Genomic DNA, 18,829 nt, shown 5'->3' with positions numbered 1-18,829 from the left:
TCAAATTTGTAATGGGAACATTTTTCCTACAACCTGTTATTTTTTAGATATTCATGAAAAACATAAAAAAGGAACCTTTAAACGAAGTGCCCTTCTCCCTCCCTCACACCCCACCAGTCCCACCTTTTAGAATTTTCTCGTGACGCTTCCCCCCTATCATTGTACAAAAAATTGTGGGTACCGTATTTACGCGAATCTAAGCCACACTTTTTTTCGGTTTTTCTAATCCAAAAAACCGCCTGCGGCTTAGAATCGAGTGCAAAGCAAGCGGAAGTTCTGAAAAATGTTGGCGGGTGCCGCCATAACTTATTTCTGCCATAGAATATATGCCGTGCTACACAGGCATGCTTTGTAGGCACAAAGATAAATACTGGCGCCAAAACCTCTGCGTCAGAAAAAAAAAAAAAAAAAAAAAAAAAAAAAAAAAAAAAAAGAGAAGAAGAAGAAGAAGAAGAAGAGGTGGAAGGCGAGCTTTTTTTCTCCGCCCCGAGTTTTGACCACTGCATTTTCATATATTATCCAACGAAGTAAATACAAATTCCGTATTGTTCATCTTCGAATGTAGCAGCATTTCAATGTACTACGAAAACCCGACTGGCAAGACTGTTTGGGATCTTTGTCAATATGGCCAACTCTACGTTCTGGATTTTTTTCCTATCTGTGAGAAGAGATGGTTGCTAATAGGAACTTTTATAAATTGTGAATCACATGCAGTATTCTCGTCACCATAAGAATAATATGAATATAAACATTTTGCCATGTATTGTTTCGTGTTTGCTGCTATCTCATTTAAATCCTGTCTGCCTAATAAACCGCAAAACTAGAGTGACACAACAGCAAACGCGGAAGAATATACATATAATGTCATGTTTATATTCGTATTATTCTTTTGCTTAACAGTGATACAGTCATAAATGAAGCACGGCAATTGACTAGATTTTTAAATCTAAGATGACTCTAATTTCTGTGCAGAATGTAATGTACTAAAGAGGCGCCTGCAAAGATTTTCAAACGGAGAAAAATTTTTGCTAAGCTCTCGTTCAGAACATCATCTATCATACGCAGTCTATTCTTTGGTTCTTGTTGATCATTATCAAAGAAATCAGCAGTGTAAGTAACAACAAATAGTAGTCTCTTACCATTGTTTTGCTAATGAGACAATTCCTCTCTCTTTTTTTTTTAATTGTAAGTGGTGGTAGCGTGCGTAAAAGCAAGCCATGCCGCGAGCGGCGACAGGCCGTAAACACGCACTATCAGAATGCGACAAAACAATGCAAGACACAGTACAGTAATGCATTTTCAGCTTAGAGTGATGTAAACACCTATAACAAAGAAAACTGCACTTATCAGATCAAAGAAAAATAAGCAATCAATTCAAACCAGACGAAGCACATGAAAAAGGAAGGGTACCCGTATAAATACGGACGGAGCGCCTGACACATAGCAATGGCTGCCTGGTAAAGCTTAACTGCTAAGCTTACGACTCGAACCAAACTCCTGTAGGTGTATCGTCATTCATTCGACCTAAATTGTCTCTCATATTACAATGGAGCAACTTTGTTTCGATTTGGAGATGCGCCCTAAAACTTTTCTCTCCCCTTGAATTTCGAGTCTCAAATTACAGGCTTAGATTTGGGAATTTTTTTTTCCCTTGATTTCAAGTCTCATTTTTCAGGTGCGGTTTAGACTCGAGTGCGGCTTAGATTCGAGTAAATACGGTAAACAATTTTTTTCACTTAAATTTTCTTTGTCGGCTGGACTATAAAGCTTTTAGCTCCTTGTAAGTACTGAAGCAAGATGACACAACACTCTCAGACCGTGAAGCACAAAACAGGGCCAGTATGGAATAATCAGGTATCATGATGTAGCAGCTTCACGAATGATCTTGCACAGAAATACTTCAACATGGTGAATCCAATGTGTGGAAACTGTGATGAAACGCTCCTCTTGGTACAATGTATTTAACCAAAATGGGTAGTCTGGGGTAAATAATAAAAAATTGCAGGGACTGATGAACTCACATGTCCCATAGTGCATAGAACCATTCAAACCATTTAAAAAATTGCATCTCTTAAAAATTTATTTTAAGAAATGTTTCAACACATGAAAGATGTCCACAAATGTTCAATTGCTTCTGATGTAACTGATCTAAGTAGAGACAGATGAAGAATTAACAGATAACAAAAGATTATTTAATAGATATTACAACACCAGAGAACAATATGACCAATAAAAAATTGCATCTCTTAAAAATTTATTTTAAGAAATGTTTCAACACATGAAAGATGTCCACAAATGTTCAATTGCTTCTGATGTAACTGATCTAAGTAGAGACAGATGAAGAATTAACAGATAACAAAAGATTATTTAATAGATATTACAACACCAGAGAACAATATGACCAATAAAAAATTGCATCTCTTAAAAATTTATTTTAAGAAATGTTTCAACACATGAAAGATGTCCACAAATGTTCAATTGCTTCTGATGTAACTGATCTAAGTAGAGACAGATGAAGAATTAACAGATAACAAAAGCTTATTTAATAGATATTACAACACCAGAGAACAAAATGACCAATACATCAGAGTGCCAAGCCAGTGTTAATGCTTCTTGTAATGACAGTGCCCACGTAGTGTAACATGATTATGGATTTCTGCTTCGCTGATACACAACACCAGCATTGTGGTGCCTGTTCAGGAGCAGTAATCATATCGGGATTGCTATGCAGCCATTGTTGGTTACTGCATTGCCACCGACAGTAAGCTGCAACTAATCTATATTCACACTGCCATTGCCATGAATTTGAAAAGAGACAACTATGTTATATTAACATTTAGCAAACTTTCATTATCTGCATATGATCCCAACAACCATTTGACAATTACCAGCTATGTATCACCATGGCCATAATCCTTTTTTAAAGAGTGTTCACATGGTGCAGCAGTTTAGTACTGCATCTAAGTCACGCATGGCAGCAACAACAAAAACTTAGTATACTGAGCCAAGGTAAGCTCATATTTGCAAGAATGGAAGTGACTGTTGATGACAATCTCAGTCCAATATGTTTCATGGCTTCAAAGGTATCATTTAGAAGTGTAGCAGAAATTGGAACCCACTGAAGCATAATACTGATTACTGTGATGGCTCTCTTGCTCTCGTGCCCAGCATACCGTACAAGAAGAATTGTCATTGTATTAAAAATTAATGCTTACAATAAAAATGTTCTGGTAAATAGTGTCAAAGTAATTTTTGGGAGTAAAACATTACCACTTCTTTCCTGCCTAATTCTTAAAAATGTATTATAATAAAAACAAAGATAGAGGGGAAAACATATTCAACACCAAAGTGAAAATGAAATGGGGTTAGGCCTGACATGTAAACAGGTGAATGGATAGTGGATGGTCCAATGGAACTCATTGCTGCATTTCAAGAGATAATAAAAGACAAAAAGGATGACCTAAAAGAAGGTGAGCTAATAACAGTACAAACATGTAAGATCAGGATAGGTGCCAATAGGTAAGGAAACAAAAATTTCACAAAAACAATAATGTGAAATTAGCAATTTTAAGTGAAATAACTTTAAACTGGTAATTTTCATGAGACATCGCTAAATTTGTGATTTTGGCAAATAAAAATGTTATAAATCTGAGGATGTCAGTTTACTAATACTTGAAACTAAGAGTTACTGAATGTGAGAATGGCATTTTGACTTACAATCTTCTAAACAGTGAGGTCTGCATACAATCCTAAACTGACAGGTCATTTGCCACATAAGAGACTTCGACTTGGTGATAAAAAAAAAAGGAATATGGCAAAAAACATCAAATTTTGCAAAAAAAAAAAATCTAGAATTTGACAATATAACACCAGATTAATAATCCCCATTCAAAAGAAAGCAAGTGCTAATGGATGTGAAAATTACTGAGCTGTCAGTTTAATAAGTCACAGTTGCAAAATACTAACACGAATCCATTTTGTAGAATGGAAAAACTGGTAGAAGTTGACCTCATGGAAGATCAGTTTGGATTCATGAGAAATGCAGGAACACTTGAGGCAATATTGACCCTATGACTTCTCGTAGAAGATAAGTTAAGGAAAGGTAAACCTACACTATGTGATCAAAAGTATCCAGACACCCCCAAAAACATATGTTTTTCATGCTGGGTGCATTGTGCTGCCACCTACTGCCAGGTACTCCATTCCAGTGACCTCAGTAGTCATTAGACATCATGAGAGGGCAGAATGGGGTGCTCCACGGACTTCGAATGAGGTCAGGTGATTGGGTGTCACATGTGTCATAATTGTACATGAGATTTCCACACTCCTAAAAATCCCTAGGTCCACTGTTTCTGATGTGAAAGTGAAGTGGAAACGTGAATGGACACGTTCAGCACAAAAGCATACAGGCCGACCTCGTCTGTTGAATGACAAGAGAACCCCGACAGCTGAAGAGGGTCGTAATGTGTAATAGGCAGACATCTATCTAGATCATCACACAGGAATTCCAGACTGCATCAGGATCCACTGCAAGTACTATGACAGTTAGGCGGGAGGTGAGAAAACTTGGATTTCATGGTCGAGCAGCTGCTTATAACCCACACATCATGCCAGTAAATGCCAATTGATGCCTCACTTGCTGTAAGGAACGTAAACATTGGACAATTGAACAGTGGAAAAATGTTATGTGGAATGACAAATCATGGTACACAATGTGGTGATCCCATGGCAGGGTGTGGGTATGGCGAATGCCTGGTGAAAGTCATCTGCCACTATGTGTAGTGCCAACAATAAAATTCGGAGGCAGTGGTGTTATGGTGTGGTCATGTTTTTCATGGAGGGGGCTTGCACCCCTTGTTGTTTTGCATGGGACTATCACAGCACAGGCCTACATTGATGTTTTAAGCACCTTCTTGCTTCCCACTGTTGATGAGCAATTCAGCGATGGCGGCTGCATCTTTCAACACAATCAAGCACCTGTTCATAATGCACGGCCTGTTGAGCAGTGGTTACACGACAATAACAGCCCTGTAATGGACTCTCTTACACAGAGTCCTGATCTGAATCATATAGACCAGCTTTGGGATGTTTTGGAACGCTGACTTCGTGCCAAGCCTCACCGAATGACATCGATATCTCTCCTCTGTGCAGCACTCCATGAAGAATGGGCACCATTCCCCAAGAAACCTTCCAGCACCTGACTGAATGTATGCCTGCAAGAGTGGAAGCTGTAATCAAGGCTAAGGGTGGGCCAACACCATACTGAATTCCAGCATTACTGATGGAAGGCACCATGAACTTTTAAGTCATTTTCAGCCAGGTGAGCGGATACTTTTGATCACATAGTGTACATTTAAAGCACTTGTAGAATTAGAGAATGTTGACTGGACTACTCTCCTTCAAATTCTAAAGATGGCAGGGGTAAAATACAGGGAGCAAAAGGCTATTTCCAATTTGTACAGAAACTAGATGGCAGTTATGAGTTGAGGAGGCACAAAAGGGAAGCATTGGTTGAGAAGGGAGTGAGACAGTGTTTCAGCCTATTCCCGATATTATTAAATCTGTATACTGAGCAAGCAGTAAAGGAAACAAAAGAAAAATTTGGAGTAGGAATTAAAGTCCATGGCAAAGAAATAAAAACTTTGAGGTTTGCTGATAACATTGTAATTCTGTCAGAGTCAGCAAAGGACTTGGAAGAGCTCTTGAACCGAATGGACAAAGTCTTGAAAGTTGACATAAGATGAACATCAACAAAAACAAAATGAGGATAATGGAATGTAGTCAAATAAAATCAGATGATGCTGAGGGAATTAGATTCTGAAATGAGACATTTAAAGTAGTACATGAGTTTTACTATTTGGGAAGCAAAATAACTGATGATGGTCTAAGTAGAGAGGATAAAAATGTAGACTGGTAATGGCAAGAAAAGCGTTTCTGAAGAAGAGAAATTTGTTAACATCGAATACAGTTCTTTCTGGAAGTATTTGTATGGAGTGTGGACATATATGGAAATGAAACATTGACGATAAACAGTTTAGACAAGGAGAGAACTGAAGTTTTAGAAATTTGGTGCTACAGAAGAATGCTCACGATTAGATGGGTAGACCACGTAACTAACGAGGAGGTATTGAATGGAATTGGGGAGAAGAGAAATTTGTGGTACAACCTGGCTAGAAGAAGGAATTGGTTGGTAGGACACATTCTGAGGTACCAAGAGGTAGCCAATTTAGTACTGGAGAGATGCATGGGGTGGGGGGGGGGGGGGGGGGGGGAATCACAGAGGGAGATGAATACAGTAAGCTGATTCAGAAGGATGTAGGTTGCACTAGTTACTCGGAGATGAAGAGGCTTGCACAGGTTAGAGTAGCAAGGACAGTTGCATAAAATTAGTCTTTGAACTGACCACCACCACCACCACCACCACCACCACCACCACCACAACAACAACAACTTTGGCAAAATAAACAACACTGCATTTGGCATAAAGTAACATCAAATTTGGCAAAAAATAACACCAAATTTGGAAAAGAAAAATTGAATTTGTCCAAAAAGTAACACCCAGTTTGGCAAAGAAGTTATACCGCATTTAGCAAAAGAGTAACACCAAATTTGACAAACAAATAAGCAAATTTTGCAAAAACTAACAACGAATTTGGCAAAAACAAGATCGAATTTGGCCAAAGTATTAACTGATTTTTATAAATAATAATGAATCTAGCAAAAAAATCCATTTTTGGAAAAAAAATAACACTGGTTTTGGCAAAAAATAACTCTGGTTTTGGCAAATAGTAACACCAAATTTGCTCATAAATTAAAATCATGTTTTTCTGTTCCAACTTATATGTAAAAATTTTAATCAAAGGAAAAGTCTAGAGGATGTCTTTACCCAGCTATGCAAGTCAAATGGCTGCTGGTGTTGGTGGTGATCAAGTTATACCAGAAGCAGATGGTAGGGCAGCTCTGTTTACTATGTAATTTCGAGAGAATAATTACTTTGCAGTGAGTAAAGATATATAGCTTCTGCAGTGCATTCCAATGCACTTAAAAAATAAATAACCTCTCAGGGGGAGAGGGGGGAAACATATGCAATAATAAGTAAAAGAAATTCCACTGAGCAGCTCGTATAGCAGTTTAGTTGTCAAATCATACTGAAATTTCATAATATTATTCTGACGGAAAAAGTAAAAACTGTCTCAGTACTCTATATGGCAGACAGTGAATGACATTCATGAAAGATTAATGATGGTGTGAGACTGAAGTTACAAAACAGGGCAAAAATGTAGTTTTAAATTTTTACATCTACATGATTACTCTGCGATTCATAATTAAGTGCCTGGAAGAGGTTTCATTACACCACAATAACAACATTAATAGTAATAATAATAATAACCATAAAGTGCACAAACCTACCCATATTGTCAGCAACAATTTCAAATGGATCTGTGTAAGTGTCTTGCTGACTTTTGGTTAATGTAGCAATGTATTTATCAACAGACTGGAGCAGATCTTCTGCAGTGTCACCAGTTAGGCTTTCAATGCGTTCCCAATGTTCCTCATATTTGGAATCTAGAATGATACTTGTTGTTTCCACCATATTCTGGAGAGAGAAACATTAAGATATTCATTGTGTGTACTTTATACATGTAAGAACTACAGAAAAATCATTAATTTTCATATACTTAATCATTCTCAAGATAGGTTTTATTTCTAATTTTAGTTATCTCTCGCTTACATATGCATTATGCATATCTGATATTTCAACATTGTCCTAAGAAATACACCACATCATATTACAAACTACCATGTATCATCCATCATCAGCAATAATCATCAAAGCAAAATCTGTTGATAAAGAACCTAAGTCAGAGAATAAATCTCAACGAAATAGCCAATTTGTTTACGATTCAACCATTTCCTAGATACTATGTTAGCTAATTTAGCAAAACAAGTGAAAACTGAGAATAAGAAACTAAAATTGATGATGATGCCATTCATGTGGTGAAGTAGACACCATTATCACAGCTAATATAAAACAGGGTAGACTTTAATGGACAGGTATTTTGTGTTACAAGTATGAACCCTTCCTTATAGCATGGTGATTATCATGTAGCATAAAAACTGAGCAGTGGTTGCAAAAGAACTAGAGTATTATGTGAATCATAACACATGTGGCTCTCTCTTTAAAAGGGTAGGTCTTACAAGTCTTGGAATTATAAGTCAGTGTTCTGCTAACCTTGAGCAGGATGTAAGAGATAAAAAGAAATCCATGTCTTCATAACAACTTGCTCATTTGTTAATGTGTTTTGTGTCTGAGCTTTTGTAATTATAAGTGCACAATTTTAAGCAATCATTTGAGGTAAAATGTTCAAAAACAGATTCCATCACCCTAATACTTTGAATAGCTTGTGATCTTCCTGGCTTTAAACTGTGTACAGGACACAACATCCTAGAATTTGTTTCCCACGGCCATTAAAGAATAAAAATCTGATAAAAATGTGAAGAAGAGCCAAAAGGATATGCCAAGCCATAACAAATATTATACAACATATCACAATCATATAATATGATGGAGAGACTATAAGAATGATTGAACAAATATATGACAAACACAAGAATTACAGTCAACTCGAGTAACCAGCAAACTTGCCTGTCACATAAGACAGCCTTGCCTGCGAGCATGAAATGCATTATGAACATAGCAGCAATGTGGTGCAGGTAACACACTTCTGGGAAAATGTGATAAAGGTGACAATCAAAATTAGAATTGGGCATGTTTTAATTAACTAGGGTGAAGGCTTCAAGTCAAATAAAGAATGAGAGCCAGCACTCTGACTGCTTAAACCACATATGAAAACAGATCAACATTCCCCTTCTGTTCGTAGATTAGTGCCTATTAGGACATTCTTTGCTGAGTTGCACTGTTTTGCAACTGTTTTCTTACTTATATATGGTTCACATGGCCTTTTGGCTCATCTTAAAATACTGTGCTATGATTTCATTCTGTAACAGCCCCAGGGCAGCATTCAGTGTGTCCCATGGGTTGCAGCCCAAATGGTGAGAACCTGAGGAAGATGACTAGGGATAGTAGTCAAAACAATATGACAGTAAAATAACAACTTGGCAGCAAACCCCAAACTTTCCAACCTTTTATTTAAACCTTTTTTTTTTCTTTTTTCTCAGTATTCTTTCAACCGCTGCAGCATCATGGTGCAAGAAGAGGGTGGGCAAGGGAAGATTTAGAATGGAACTCTGATCAACAGAGTCGGGTTCTCTTTGTAGACAAGTGCAGAATTTGTCCGATGGCTTATGATCATCGTACATCTGCGTGCAGTTGGCCAGATACCAACACATGTCTCAGATGTACAGTCCCACAGTAGGGAGGTGGATCAGTCATGCCCTAGGCTGGTATCATGTATGGGTGTCCAGTGCTTTTCTTCTCTATTGAAGGTAACTTGAGGGTTGTGCAGGATCCTGGAGCCAGATGCACAACTTCACAGCTCCTCGTCTGTAAGTACGTCTCTCCTACTTTCCAATCATCACAAAAATGTTCCTACATACCTTGCAGTACTAGTACTCCCAGAGGAAATGGATCACTAGTTTCACAAGGTATGCAAGTGAACCCTCGTGAAGTTTGGAAGGTAGATAAATGTACTTGTGAAAGTAAAGTTGTGAGGATGAGTCGTGCCTGGATAGCTCACTCAGCAAGAGCCACGAATGGCCATTGTGACAATTGTTATTACAACCAAGTCCCCTTCCTCTAGCTGGAGGAAAGACAAGATCCCAGGTCCAAGACCTAGTCTAGCACAAAGTTTTTATCTGCCAGATAGTTTCACTTGTCCTAATGGTTGTAAGTTTGTTGTGGTCCATAGCTACCCAAAAAGTAAAACAATCGACATTACAAAGAGTGAAGATTGTCAATCAGCCAGTCCATGCAGCTTCAAAGGGACTGACAGTGAAATCAAAGATTATTCATGTAACCAAATCAGAAACTTGTATGGATTACCATCTACTTGGAGAACAAAGGAAATTATAACTTAATGAACAGGTACACTCTCTTTTGACTCACCAACAAACATCTCACAGGTGTCTTAATCAACAAAGCCACAATTTCACACAAAAACTGTAATTGTAGAATACCTTGATATAATCCTTGTCTTGACTGTGTGTGAGATTAAGACCATTTTCGTTAGTTTCATGCATCATAAGCTCTCTTAGCAACTGTTGTGATATGAGGACATCTGCTCCATGCAACATCTCTGTTTTATTGGTTGCACGATGTAGGTCAGATGCAACTTTTATTGCAACAAATGTTGTTACACTCAAGTCCCCTCCCTCTAGCTGCATCAGCTGTAAAGTGCAGGACATGATGAAAATACAGTACTATAAATTTGTAGCAGCTCTGATTAAATGTGTTTAGAATTGCCACAATGATTTTGGTACAAACAGACAATTACTTTAAAAATTTCTTTAAAAAGTGTAAAATTAATGACATACCACTTTCCGCAAATCGAGGAAAGGGTCTGATGTGCAATTAAATAAATCTGGTTCTTGCCAACCTCCCAACTCTTCATCACATGCTCTAGAAGCTTTGCCTTGTGAATGACTTGGACATGATTCTAAAGCAATGTGTCCAAACTTAGTGCGTTCCCACCATAGACCACCAGCAAAACTCCGAGGGCAACCGTCGTAAACCACTACAATGCAAGAGACAAAAAATTATGTAAATGATATCTAAACCATGAGCAACAACCTTACACTCAACATTAATACACTCACTCAACCTAATTTGTGGACTGTAGAGTTTCAAGAACAGCAGAAGTATGTTAACCTTTTATATTATTTACTTACTCTCACATAAGATTTCCAGACCATTAACAATGCTGCTTCAACAAACTTTTTGAATACAAAGGTGCAACTAAAGATACATGAACACACGCACATGAACCATTTAAAGAATGTTCTCTGCATCTACTGAAGTTCATATACAGTTCACTGAAATCTGAGAATGAACATTAGTTTAAATGAACAGTACAGTTTGGAGAATAACTGTTAGAGATAATAGACTAGATACATAGTTAATAAACTGTACTTGAGAGAATACCATCACAGAGCAGATGAGAAATGATTTTCTCATCCGCTCTGTGATGGTCTTTAACTACAGTCTATTATCTACGTATCTCTTTCAGACAGTATGGATCAAGCTTGCAAGTTCCCTCTCACAGGTCATGAAAGTGACCCCTCACTTTCACCACTATTTTAAGGTTAAGACACTTTTTGAAATGAACAAGCATGTTAAGCTCACACCAAAGAGACCCTTACAAAGTTATTCTTGACTGTCAATCATTTACACATTGTATTAAATACATGTTAACAGGCTCCAAGTATGCTGAGGCTCCTCTGAATGAGACATAAATATTATTCATTTAATTAGTGACTGCATTTTCAGAAAAACAAAGAAGGAATGGTAGGTTAATGTATATGTCCCAACAACAGTATCATTAGGGACAATTTTTTTTTTCCAGTTGCTTCGAATTATTGATGATGTAACTGTTGAGAAAATTAATCAAACCAATCTACATGCAATGTTCAAAATCAAATTAAATGCATTTCTAACAAATCATTGTTTCTAGCCTGTAAAAGAATTTCTGATTATTTAATAAAAACATTATCTAAAAATTTAATTATAAGAATAGGTACTTAATTTTCAATTTGCCTACTACCTTGCTGAGCTATCAGGGAGAGACAACGGGCCAAACTACTGTGGATACAAAGCAATATGCAAGAAGAAGAAAAATCGAAGTTTGAAGAAACACGACGGCAGATGCAAGCCACATTGAGGAAAGCAAAGAGAAAATATGTTAAAAGTATCACGGAGGAAGCTGAACAAGACTTTCATGGAAATAGGTATAAAGAACTTTATAGAAAAGTGAAAAGTTTTAAAGGAGGGACATACCATCAACACAGATTCATAAAAGATGCCAATGGAAGAATGTTAACAGAAGATCAAAAAATTGGAAGAAGATGGATGGAATACTTCAGAGAATTACTAAACTCTGATGAACCAACTGAACTACTTGAGTTTGATGAACCAGTAACAGTAGACCCAGAATATCCTCCACCCACCATTGAAGAGATAAGGAACCAGATTAAAAACCTTAAGAATGGTAAAAGTCCAGGTGAGGACTGTATTCCTGCTGAACTTCTCAAGGCTGGAGACGAAATCCTCTGTTTCAAAATCCACAAGCTAATCAAGCAAATTTGGGTAAAACATGAAATACCAGAGGAATGGAAGGTAGCTGTGATATGCCCCATATATAAAAAGAAAGACAAATCCGTATGTGACAACTACAGGGGCATAGCACTACTCAACACCTGTTATAAGATCTTCTCCAACTGCCTATTAGAACGAATAAAACCTATAGCAACAGACATAATTGGAGAATACCAAGGAGGTTTCCAGGCAGGGCGATCAACCACGGACCAGATTTTTGTCCTAAAACAGGTCTGTGAAAAAATGTACGAATACGGACGAGAGATACATCTCCTGTTTGTAGACTTCAAGAAGGCTTACGACAGTATACATAGACCTAGCCTGATTAGAACTATGACAGAGTTTGGTATACCAAAGAAGTGGGTCAAACTGGTAGAGGTATGCCTAAATGACACAAACCTTAAGGTTAAGGTAGGCAATCAAATGACAGAAAGCTTCCAAGTTGTAACAGAATTACGCCAAGGAGATGGGCTATCACCTGTCCTCTTCAGCCTGGCACTTGAGAAGGTAATGTGGGATTTTAACAAAGAAAACATCAAGGGCATTCAAATTGGTAATGAACACATTACATATCTGGCCTATGCAGACAACATTGCACTATTAGCATGCACACAAGAAGATCTGAAGAGAAGTATCCAGACCTTGGAGTTATTGGCAGCTAGGATCGGTCTACAAATTAGCTCTGAAAAGACAGAGAATATGACCATAGGAAGAAAGATCCAGGAGTCTCAAGATTTAATTGTGAACAACACCAGGTATAAACATGTGGAAGAGTTCAAATACCTTGGATCATTTTTTACAGAAGTAACATCAACTGAAGCAGAGATAAAAGCACGACTGCAGGCGGGAAACAGATAATATCACTCTCTAGACCCTATATTAAAATGTAGAAGTGTCTCGCAACAACTAAAGCTACGGTTGTATAAGACATTAATAATGCCAGTAGTACTTTATGGTTCTCAAACCTGGAGCACTCGAAAGCAAGACCTTAAGCGACTGCTAACATTTGAAAGGAAAGTCCTCAAGAAAATATTTGGACCAGTCAGAGATCAGACTACTGGAGAATGGAGAAGACGCCATGACACTGAATTAGAAGAGCTGTACAAGGAGCCTAACATCTTGGGAGTGATGAGAAGCAAAAGACTGCAATGGGCTGGACATGTTGTTATGGAGGCAACAAGATGGCCCAAAATCACAATGGACTGGATCCCATCAGGCAGCAGACCAGTGGGAAGACCTAGAAAGAGGTGGATCGATGGAGTGAGAGAAGACCTGTTGCAGCTGGGAGTCACGGAAAACTGGAGACAGATAGCAGAAGACAGAGACGGATGGAGAGCTCTAACTGTGGTGGCGCGCGGTCCTCTGGGCCTGATCGCGTGAATGAAAAAAATGATCTTGCTGATACAGTGTATTCCTGTAACTTTCTTTTGACCAGAACTTCAATAGTTACTGATACCTTATATCATAGGAATATCTACCTATTTAATTACTTTCACTTCTTTTAGTTGATATTAAACATAACTGTGTCCTCATTTTGACCTTCCAATAACAGTTGTACAATTTATGTAGTGCGATAAAGCTGGACCAATAAAAAATCAATCAATCGATTCTGCAATGTGGTTACTTTATTTCTACTCTAGGGGGGAAAAAGGGTAATGTACACTGTAGAAAAAAAATACATCTAATCAAAATTGAGCAATGACACTAAATTGTTACTACGAGATCACTATTTCAAAACAATATTTCAATTTTTTTTCTGTTTTTTTCCTGACAGCTATGACAACTTTGTTAATGGAGGGAATATCAAAATTTGGAATTCAGATGGAAATTCAAAATAAATGTGAACAAACTCTAGCTTAATCGAGAAGTGTCAAATCATATAAAGAAACAGATATTGGCAATGCAATGAATTATCTTTTCTGCTCTGTCCCCTTGTATTAACCATGTTCATTATTTTGAACTCATTTCTGTTCTGCCAAACTAGTTTAGCATAGATATATAAAGAAAAAAAGTGAACTATCCCCAAATGACATCTCTCTTTCAGCAGTGGTAGCAACAGTTGAATCTGACCAAAGGAACAACATTTTCATTTGAACAGGTTACATAAGAGTAAATAAAAATACTGACATTGGTCCAGAGAATAAAAATGTGCCATAGACCAGGAGTGGCACAAAGGTGGGGCAAGGTCACTGTTGAAGAAAAGAGACAAGCAAGACATCTACAATGGACATACCGTAGGAAGGGGAGGGGGGGTGGGGAGACAGAGAGAGAGAGAGAGAGAGAGAGAGAGAGAGACGAAAATAAGGGAAAACTACTGGAAAAATTGCTCTGGATAATATCTATGCAAAATGGATGGATAGAAAAACTATGATGTTAAATATCTCACTTTTCTTTGAAGTGGCACATTTTAATTCCTAAGCAAACTGTATCTGACATTTTCCTCGTGAGCTCCTTTACCACTTTACACTTAGCTTCAATGGTGATCAAGAGTTTGCAAACATCCAGAAGGAGGTACCTAATTCTATCTATCTATAGGAGGTTACAGATGCACCATAACTATATTTTATGTTTATACAAGAGAAGAAAAAACAGTCTAGAGAATATTACAGTGATACAGGTTGTGTGTAGCACTGAACGCATTGACTGGACAACAGTAATGCTATTCACAGAACAGCCCAAGCACATGTTTATGATAATTCAAATAATACTGCTTCTTTGGCAGCTCAGCAGAGCGCACCAGGGGGCCAACTCAGGTGGCCTCTGTAAGCAGGCCTGTGAATTGTATGGACGCGCGATCTCTGTAATCGTGCGCATCATGAGGGAAGGTACATCGCTCCTCCCTTCAATTGGGTGGGAAAACCACATACATAAAAACACTAAATAAAGAGGAAAAAAAAAGAAAGCATTGGTTTCCCAAGGCATCAAATGTAGCAACTGAAGGGAGGTCTGTGGTTGGCATCCATGTAGCAGGTCTGCTGGGCTCTTGTCCCCCACCCGAGTGTAATTGATGAACTCAAAAATTAGTCTAAAGCACTTTCAGGGGACCTGCTGGATACATACTTCCACATCTGAGTTTTAAACAACCAAACCATATTGTGACAAAGCAAGCTGGGATATTTTTACTTCCCCTCTTGTTTTGGCAGATGCCTACTTAAATTTGTTTTTTCAATTTTAACTAATTACCATTAACATACGTAATAATATTCGGCATTTACATAATAGAGAAAGGTTGACCCTCCGTTTTAAGGAATATAACACCAGATCTAATTTTGTGCATAGTTTTAAGTATGTAATTGATTTTCTAATTTATACCAACTATTCCTAGTTAGTATCTTTTGTTATAGGGTGAAATCAGTAATTGTTTCGTAACTTAAATTCTATTGTTGATGTATAAACAAATATAAATTCTGTATTAATTATAAACATTTGGAGGAACAACTAATTGTATTCTTTAAGGATCTATTTGGCTCTATTCAAAAATATGCTAGCAAAGCCAGCCCTTAATTAATTCCAAAGTAATTAACAGTTGTGTCAAAAATATTGTTTACATAATGATACCTGTTAATTTCATCATTTAAACAAATAATTTGGCCTAAACCTCATAGTAGAAGAAACTGTTAATAGGAATTTTTTTTTCAATTTATTCAATTAATTTAATGAGTTAAGTTTCAATTGTAATTTATGTAAATTTAACTTCGAACAATGTGTAGTTTCAGCACCTATTACTGTGAGGGTATACAGGGTGTTACAAAAAGGTATGGCCAAACTTTCAGGAAACATTCCTCACACACAAAGAAAGAAGATATGTTATGTGGACATGTGTCCGGAAATGCTTACTTTCCATGTTAGAGCTCATTTTATTACTTCTCTTCAAATCACATTAATCATGGAATGAAAACACACAGCAACAGAACGTACCAGCATGACTTCAAACACTTTGTTACAGGAAATGTTCAAAATGTCCTCCGTTAGCGAGGATACATGCATCCACCATCCGTCGCATGGAATCCCTGATGCGCTGATGCAGCCCTGGAGAATGGCGTATTGTATCACAGCCGTCCACAATATGAGCACGAAGAGTCTCTACATTTGGTACCGCAGTCGAGATTAGATTAGATTAGTTTTTCATTCCATATATCCGTGTTGAGGAGATCCTCGTGGATGTGGAACATGTCACTTTTTTTTTTTTTTTGTAGACAAGAGCTTTCAAATGCCCCCGTAAATGAAAGTCAAGAGGGTTGAGGTCAGGAGAGCGTGGAGGCCATGGAATTGGTCCACCTCTAACAATCCATGAGTCACCGAATCTGTTGCTGACAAGCATACGAACACTTCGACTGAAATGTGCAGGAGCTCCATCGTGCATGAACCACATGTTGTGTCGTACTTGTAAAGTCATATGTTCTAGCAGAACAGGTAGATATCCCGTATGAAATCATGATAACGTGATCCATTGAGCGTAGGTGGAAGAACACGGGGCCCAATCAAGACATCATCAACAATGCCTGCCCAAACGTTCACAGAAAATCTGTGTTGATGACGTGATTGCACAATTGTGTGTGGATTCTCGTCAGCCCACACATGTTGATTGTGAAAATTTACAATTTGCTCACGTTGGAATGAAGCCTCATCCGTAAAGAGAACATTTGCACTGAAATGAGGATTGACACCTTGTTGGATGAACCATTCGCGGAAGTGTACCTGTGGAGGCCAATCAGCTGCTGATAGTGCCTGCACACGCTGTACATGGTACGGAAACAACTGGTTCTCCCGTAGCACTCTCCATACAGTGACGTGGTCAACGTTACCTTGTACAGCAGCAACTTCTCTGACACTGACATTAGGGTTATCGTCAACTGCACGAAGAATTGCCTCGTCCATTGCAGGTGTCCTCGTTGTTCTAGGTCTTCCCCAGTCGCGAGTCATAGGCTGGAATGTTCCGTGCTCCCTAAGACGCCGATCAATTGCTTCGAAGTCTTCCTGTCAGGACACCTTCGTTCTGGAAATCTGTCTAGATACAAACGTACCGCGCCACAGCTATTGCCCTGTGCTAATCCATACATCAAATGTGCATCTGCCAACTCCACATTTGTAAACATTGCACTGACTGCAAAACCACGTTCGTGATGAACACTAACCTGTTGATGCTATGTACTGATGTGCTTGATGCTAGTACTGTAGAGCAATGAGTCGCATGTCAACACAAGCACCGAAGTCAACATTACCTTCCTTCAATTGGGCCAACTGGTGGTGAATCGAGGAAGTACAGTAGATACTGACGAAACTAAAATGAGCTCTAACATGGAAATTAAGCGTTTCCGGGCAATGTCCACATAACATCTTTTCTTTATTTGTGTGTGAGGAATGTTTCCTGAAAGTTTGGCCGTACCTTTTTGTAACACCCTGTATAAGGGCCTGTTTTTTGGTCCAGAGGCAGTCAGTCCACGGCCGAGTTTCAGACGAGAAATCTGTACTGATTAAAACAACAATGCTTCAAATTAACTGTGAAATAAGCGTTACACAAACAATGACAGTGTCTGTTCCATACGTACCTGATTATTCTGAAAGAACTGTGGACTATGTGGTTATGTTTTTTACTGCTCATTGATGTTCAACAGGAAACTATTGTAGCAGTATGTGGATGCTAGCCTGCAACCTATTAATGAGGTTTATTGAAGGTTAAACAACAGTGCACTGGCCATATAACTGTGTATTATTGTGGGGTTGTGAACAGTGAAAGTAAAGTACTGTGAAACGCAAATGTGCACCTGTCGGCAAAGTAGTCAATGTTGTACTTCCAGAACCCATTTTACAGCCTGTGTAGCAATGCACTGAGTACAGTCAACGAAGAGATAAAAAGAGAGCAAATGTCATCACAATGGTTCAATACACTGAGGCTGAAAAGGGGGAGTTGTGAGCTGGCAAACACCATTAGCTATACAAAAAAATCAAATTCTCAAGAAACAAATGGGAGTCATTATTGGTAACCACAGCATACGGAAGTGCACCAATTGCAAAGACCTCAGACAGGGCTGAAATAGTGGTTGTCGCAGACGAGGACAGACAACGTGCCACACAAGTACACTTGGAACTGGCGTGCATTATAATAAGCCAATATTTATTTAGGAAGGGCAAAGCAAAATTGACATGCAGACACTCCCATGGCTGCTGCAATGTTGACCAGAGTAAAAGACATCCATGGGGCCACAGTTGCTGAACACAATGAGTGCAAACAGCAATAAGCCAAGTAATGACCCTGTCTATGCCCAGCCAATACACATGCTGGCAGGCCAAAGCTTTGGTGTGAGAGGTCCTACAATGATAGACATGCAGAAGCCACAGTACATTACAGCATAAGGAAGTGGGTATTACAACTGGAGGAACAATATCCTCCATAGCTAACAAAACAACCCATCAAACACAGAAAGGTGGTGCTGGAGGGAGACGCAATCATTCTAGGGATCCGAGGCAAGGCCCATAGGTTTTTTTGGCCAACTGTGCTGCTTGGAAGAAATGACCCAACTAAGTAAAGGATCCTTGGTGATGTCCGATGGTTACATG

The 18,829-nt window shown here is 38.4% G+C and overlaps 1 protein-coding gene across 1 annotated transcript in view; it reads right to left on the bottom strand.

Moving 5' to 3' along the window:
* Positions 1–18,829, bottom strand: part of LOC126247999 (protocadherin-like wing polarity protein stan) — a 368,259-nt gene that overhangs the window by 132,229 nt on the left and 217,201 nt on the right. The window contains exons 25-27 of the mRNA XM_049948622.1: positions 10,495–10,694; positions 10,138–10,347; positions 7,411–7,597 (exon numbers count right to left, since the gene is read on the bottom strand). Coding sequence (XP_049804579.1) covers positions 7,411–7,597; positions 10,138–10,347; positions 10,495–10,694 — 597 coding nt within the window. The remainder of the gene's footprint in view (positions 1–7,410; positions 7,598–10,137; positions 10,348–10,494; positions 10,695–18,829) is intronic.

The sequence above is a fragment of the Schistocerca nitens genome, chromosome 1, assembly GCF_023898315.1.
Source record: "Schistocerca nitens isolate TAMUIC-IGC-003100 chromosome 1, iqSchNite1.1, whole genome shotgun sequence".
In the NCBI taxonomy this organism is placed as follows: domain Eukaryota; kingdom Metazoa; phylum Arthropoda; class Insecta; order Orthoptera; family Acrididae; genus Schistocerca; species Schistocerca nitens.
Note: the sequence above shows the minus strand (reverse complement) of the source record. Positions and strands in the feature narration are given on the sequence as shown.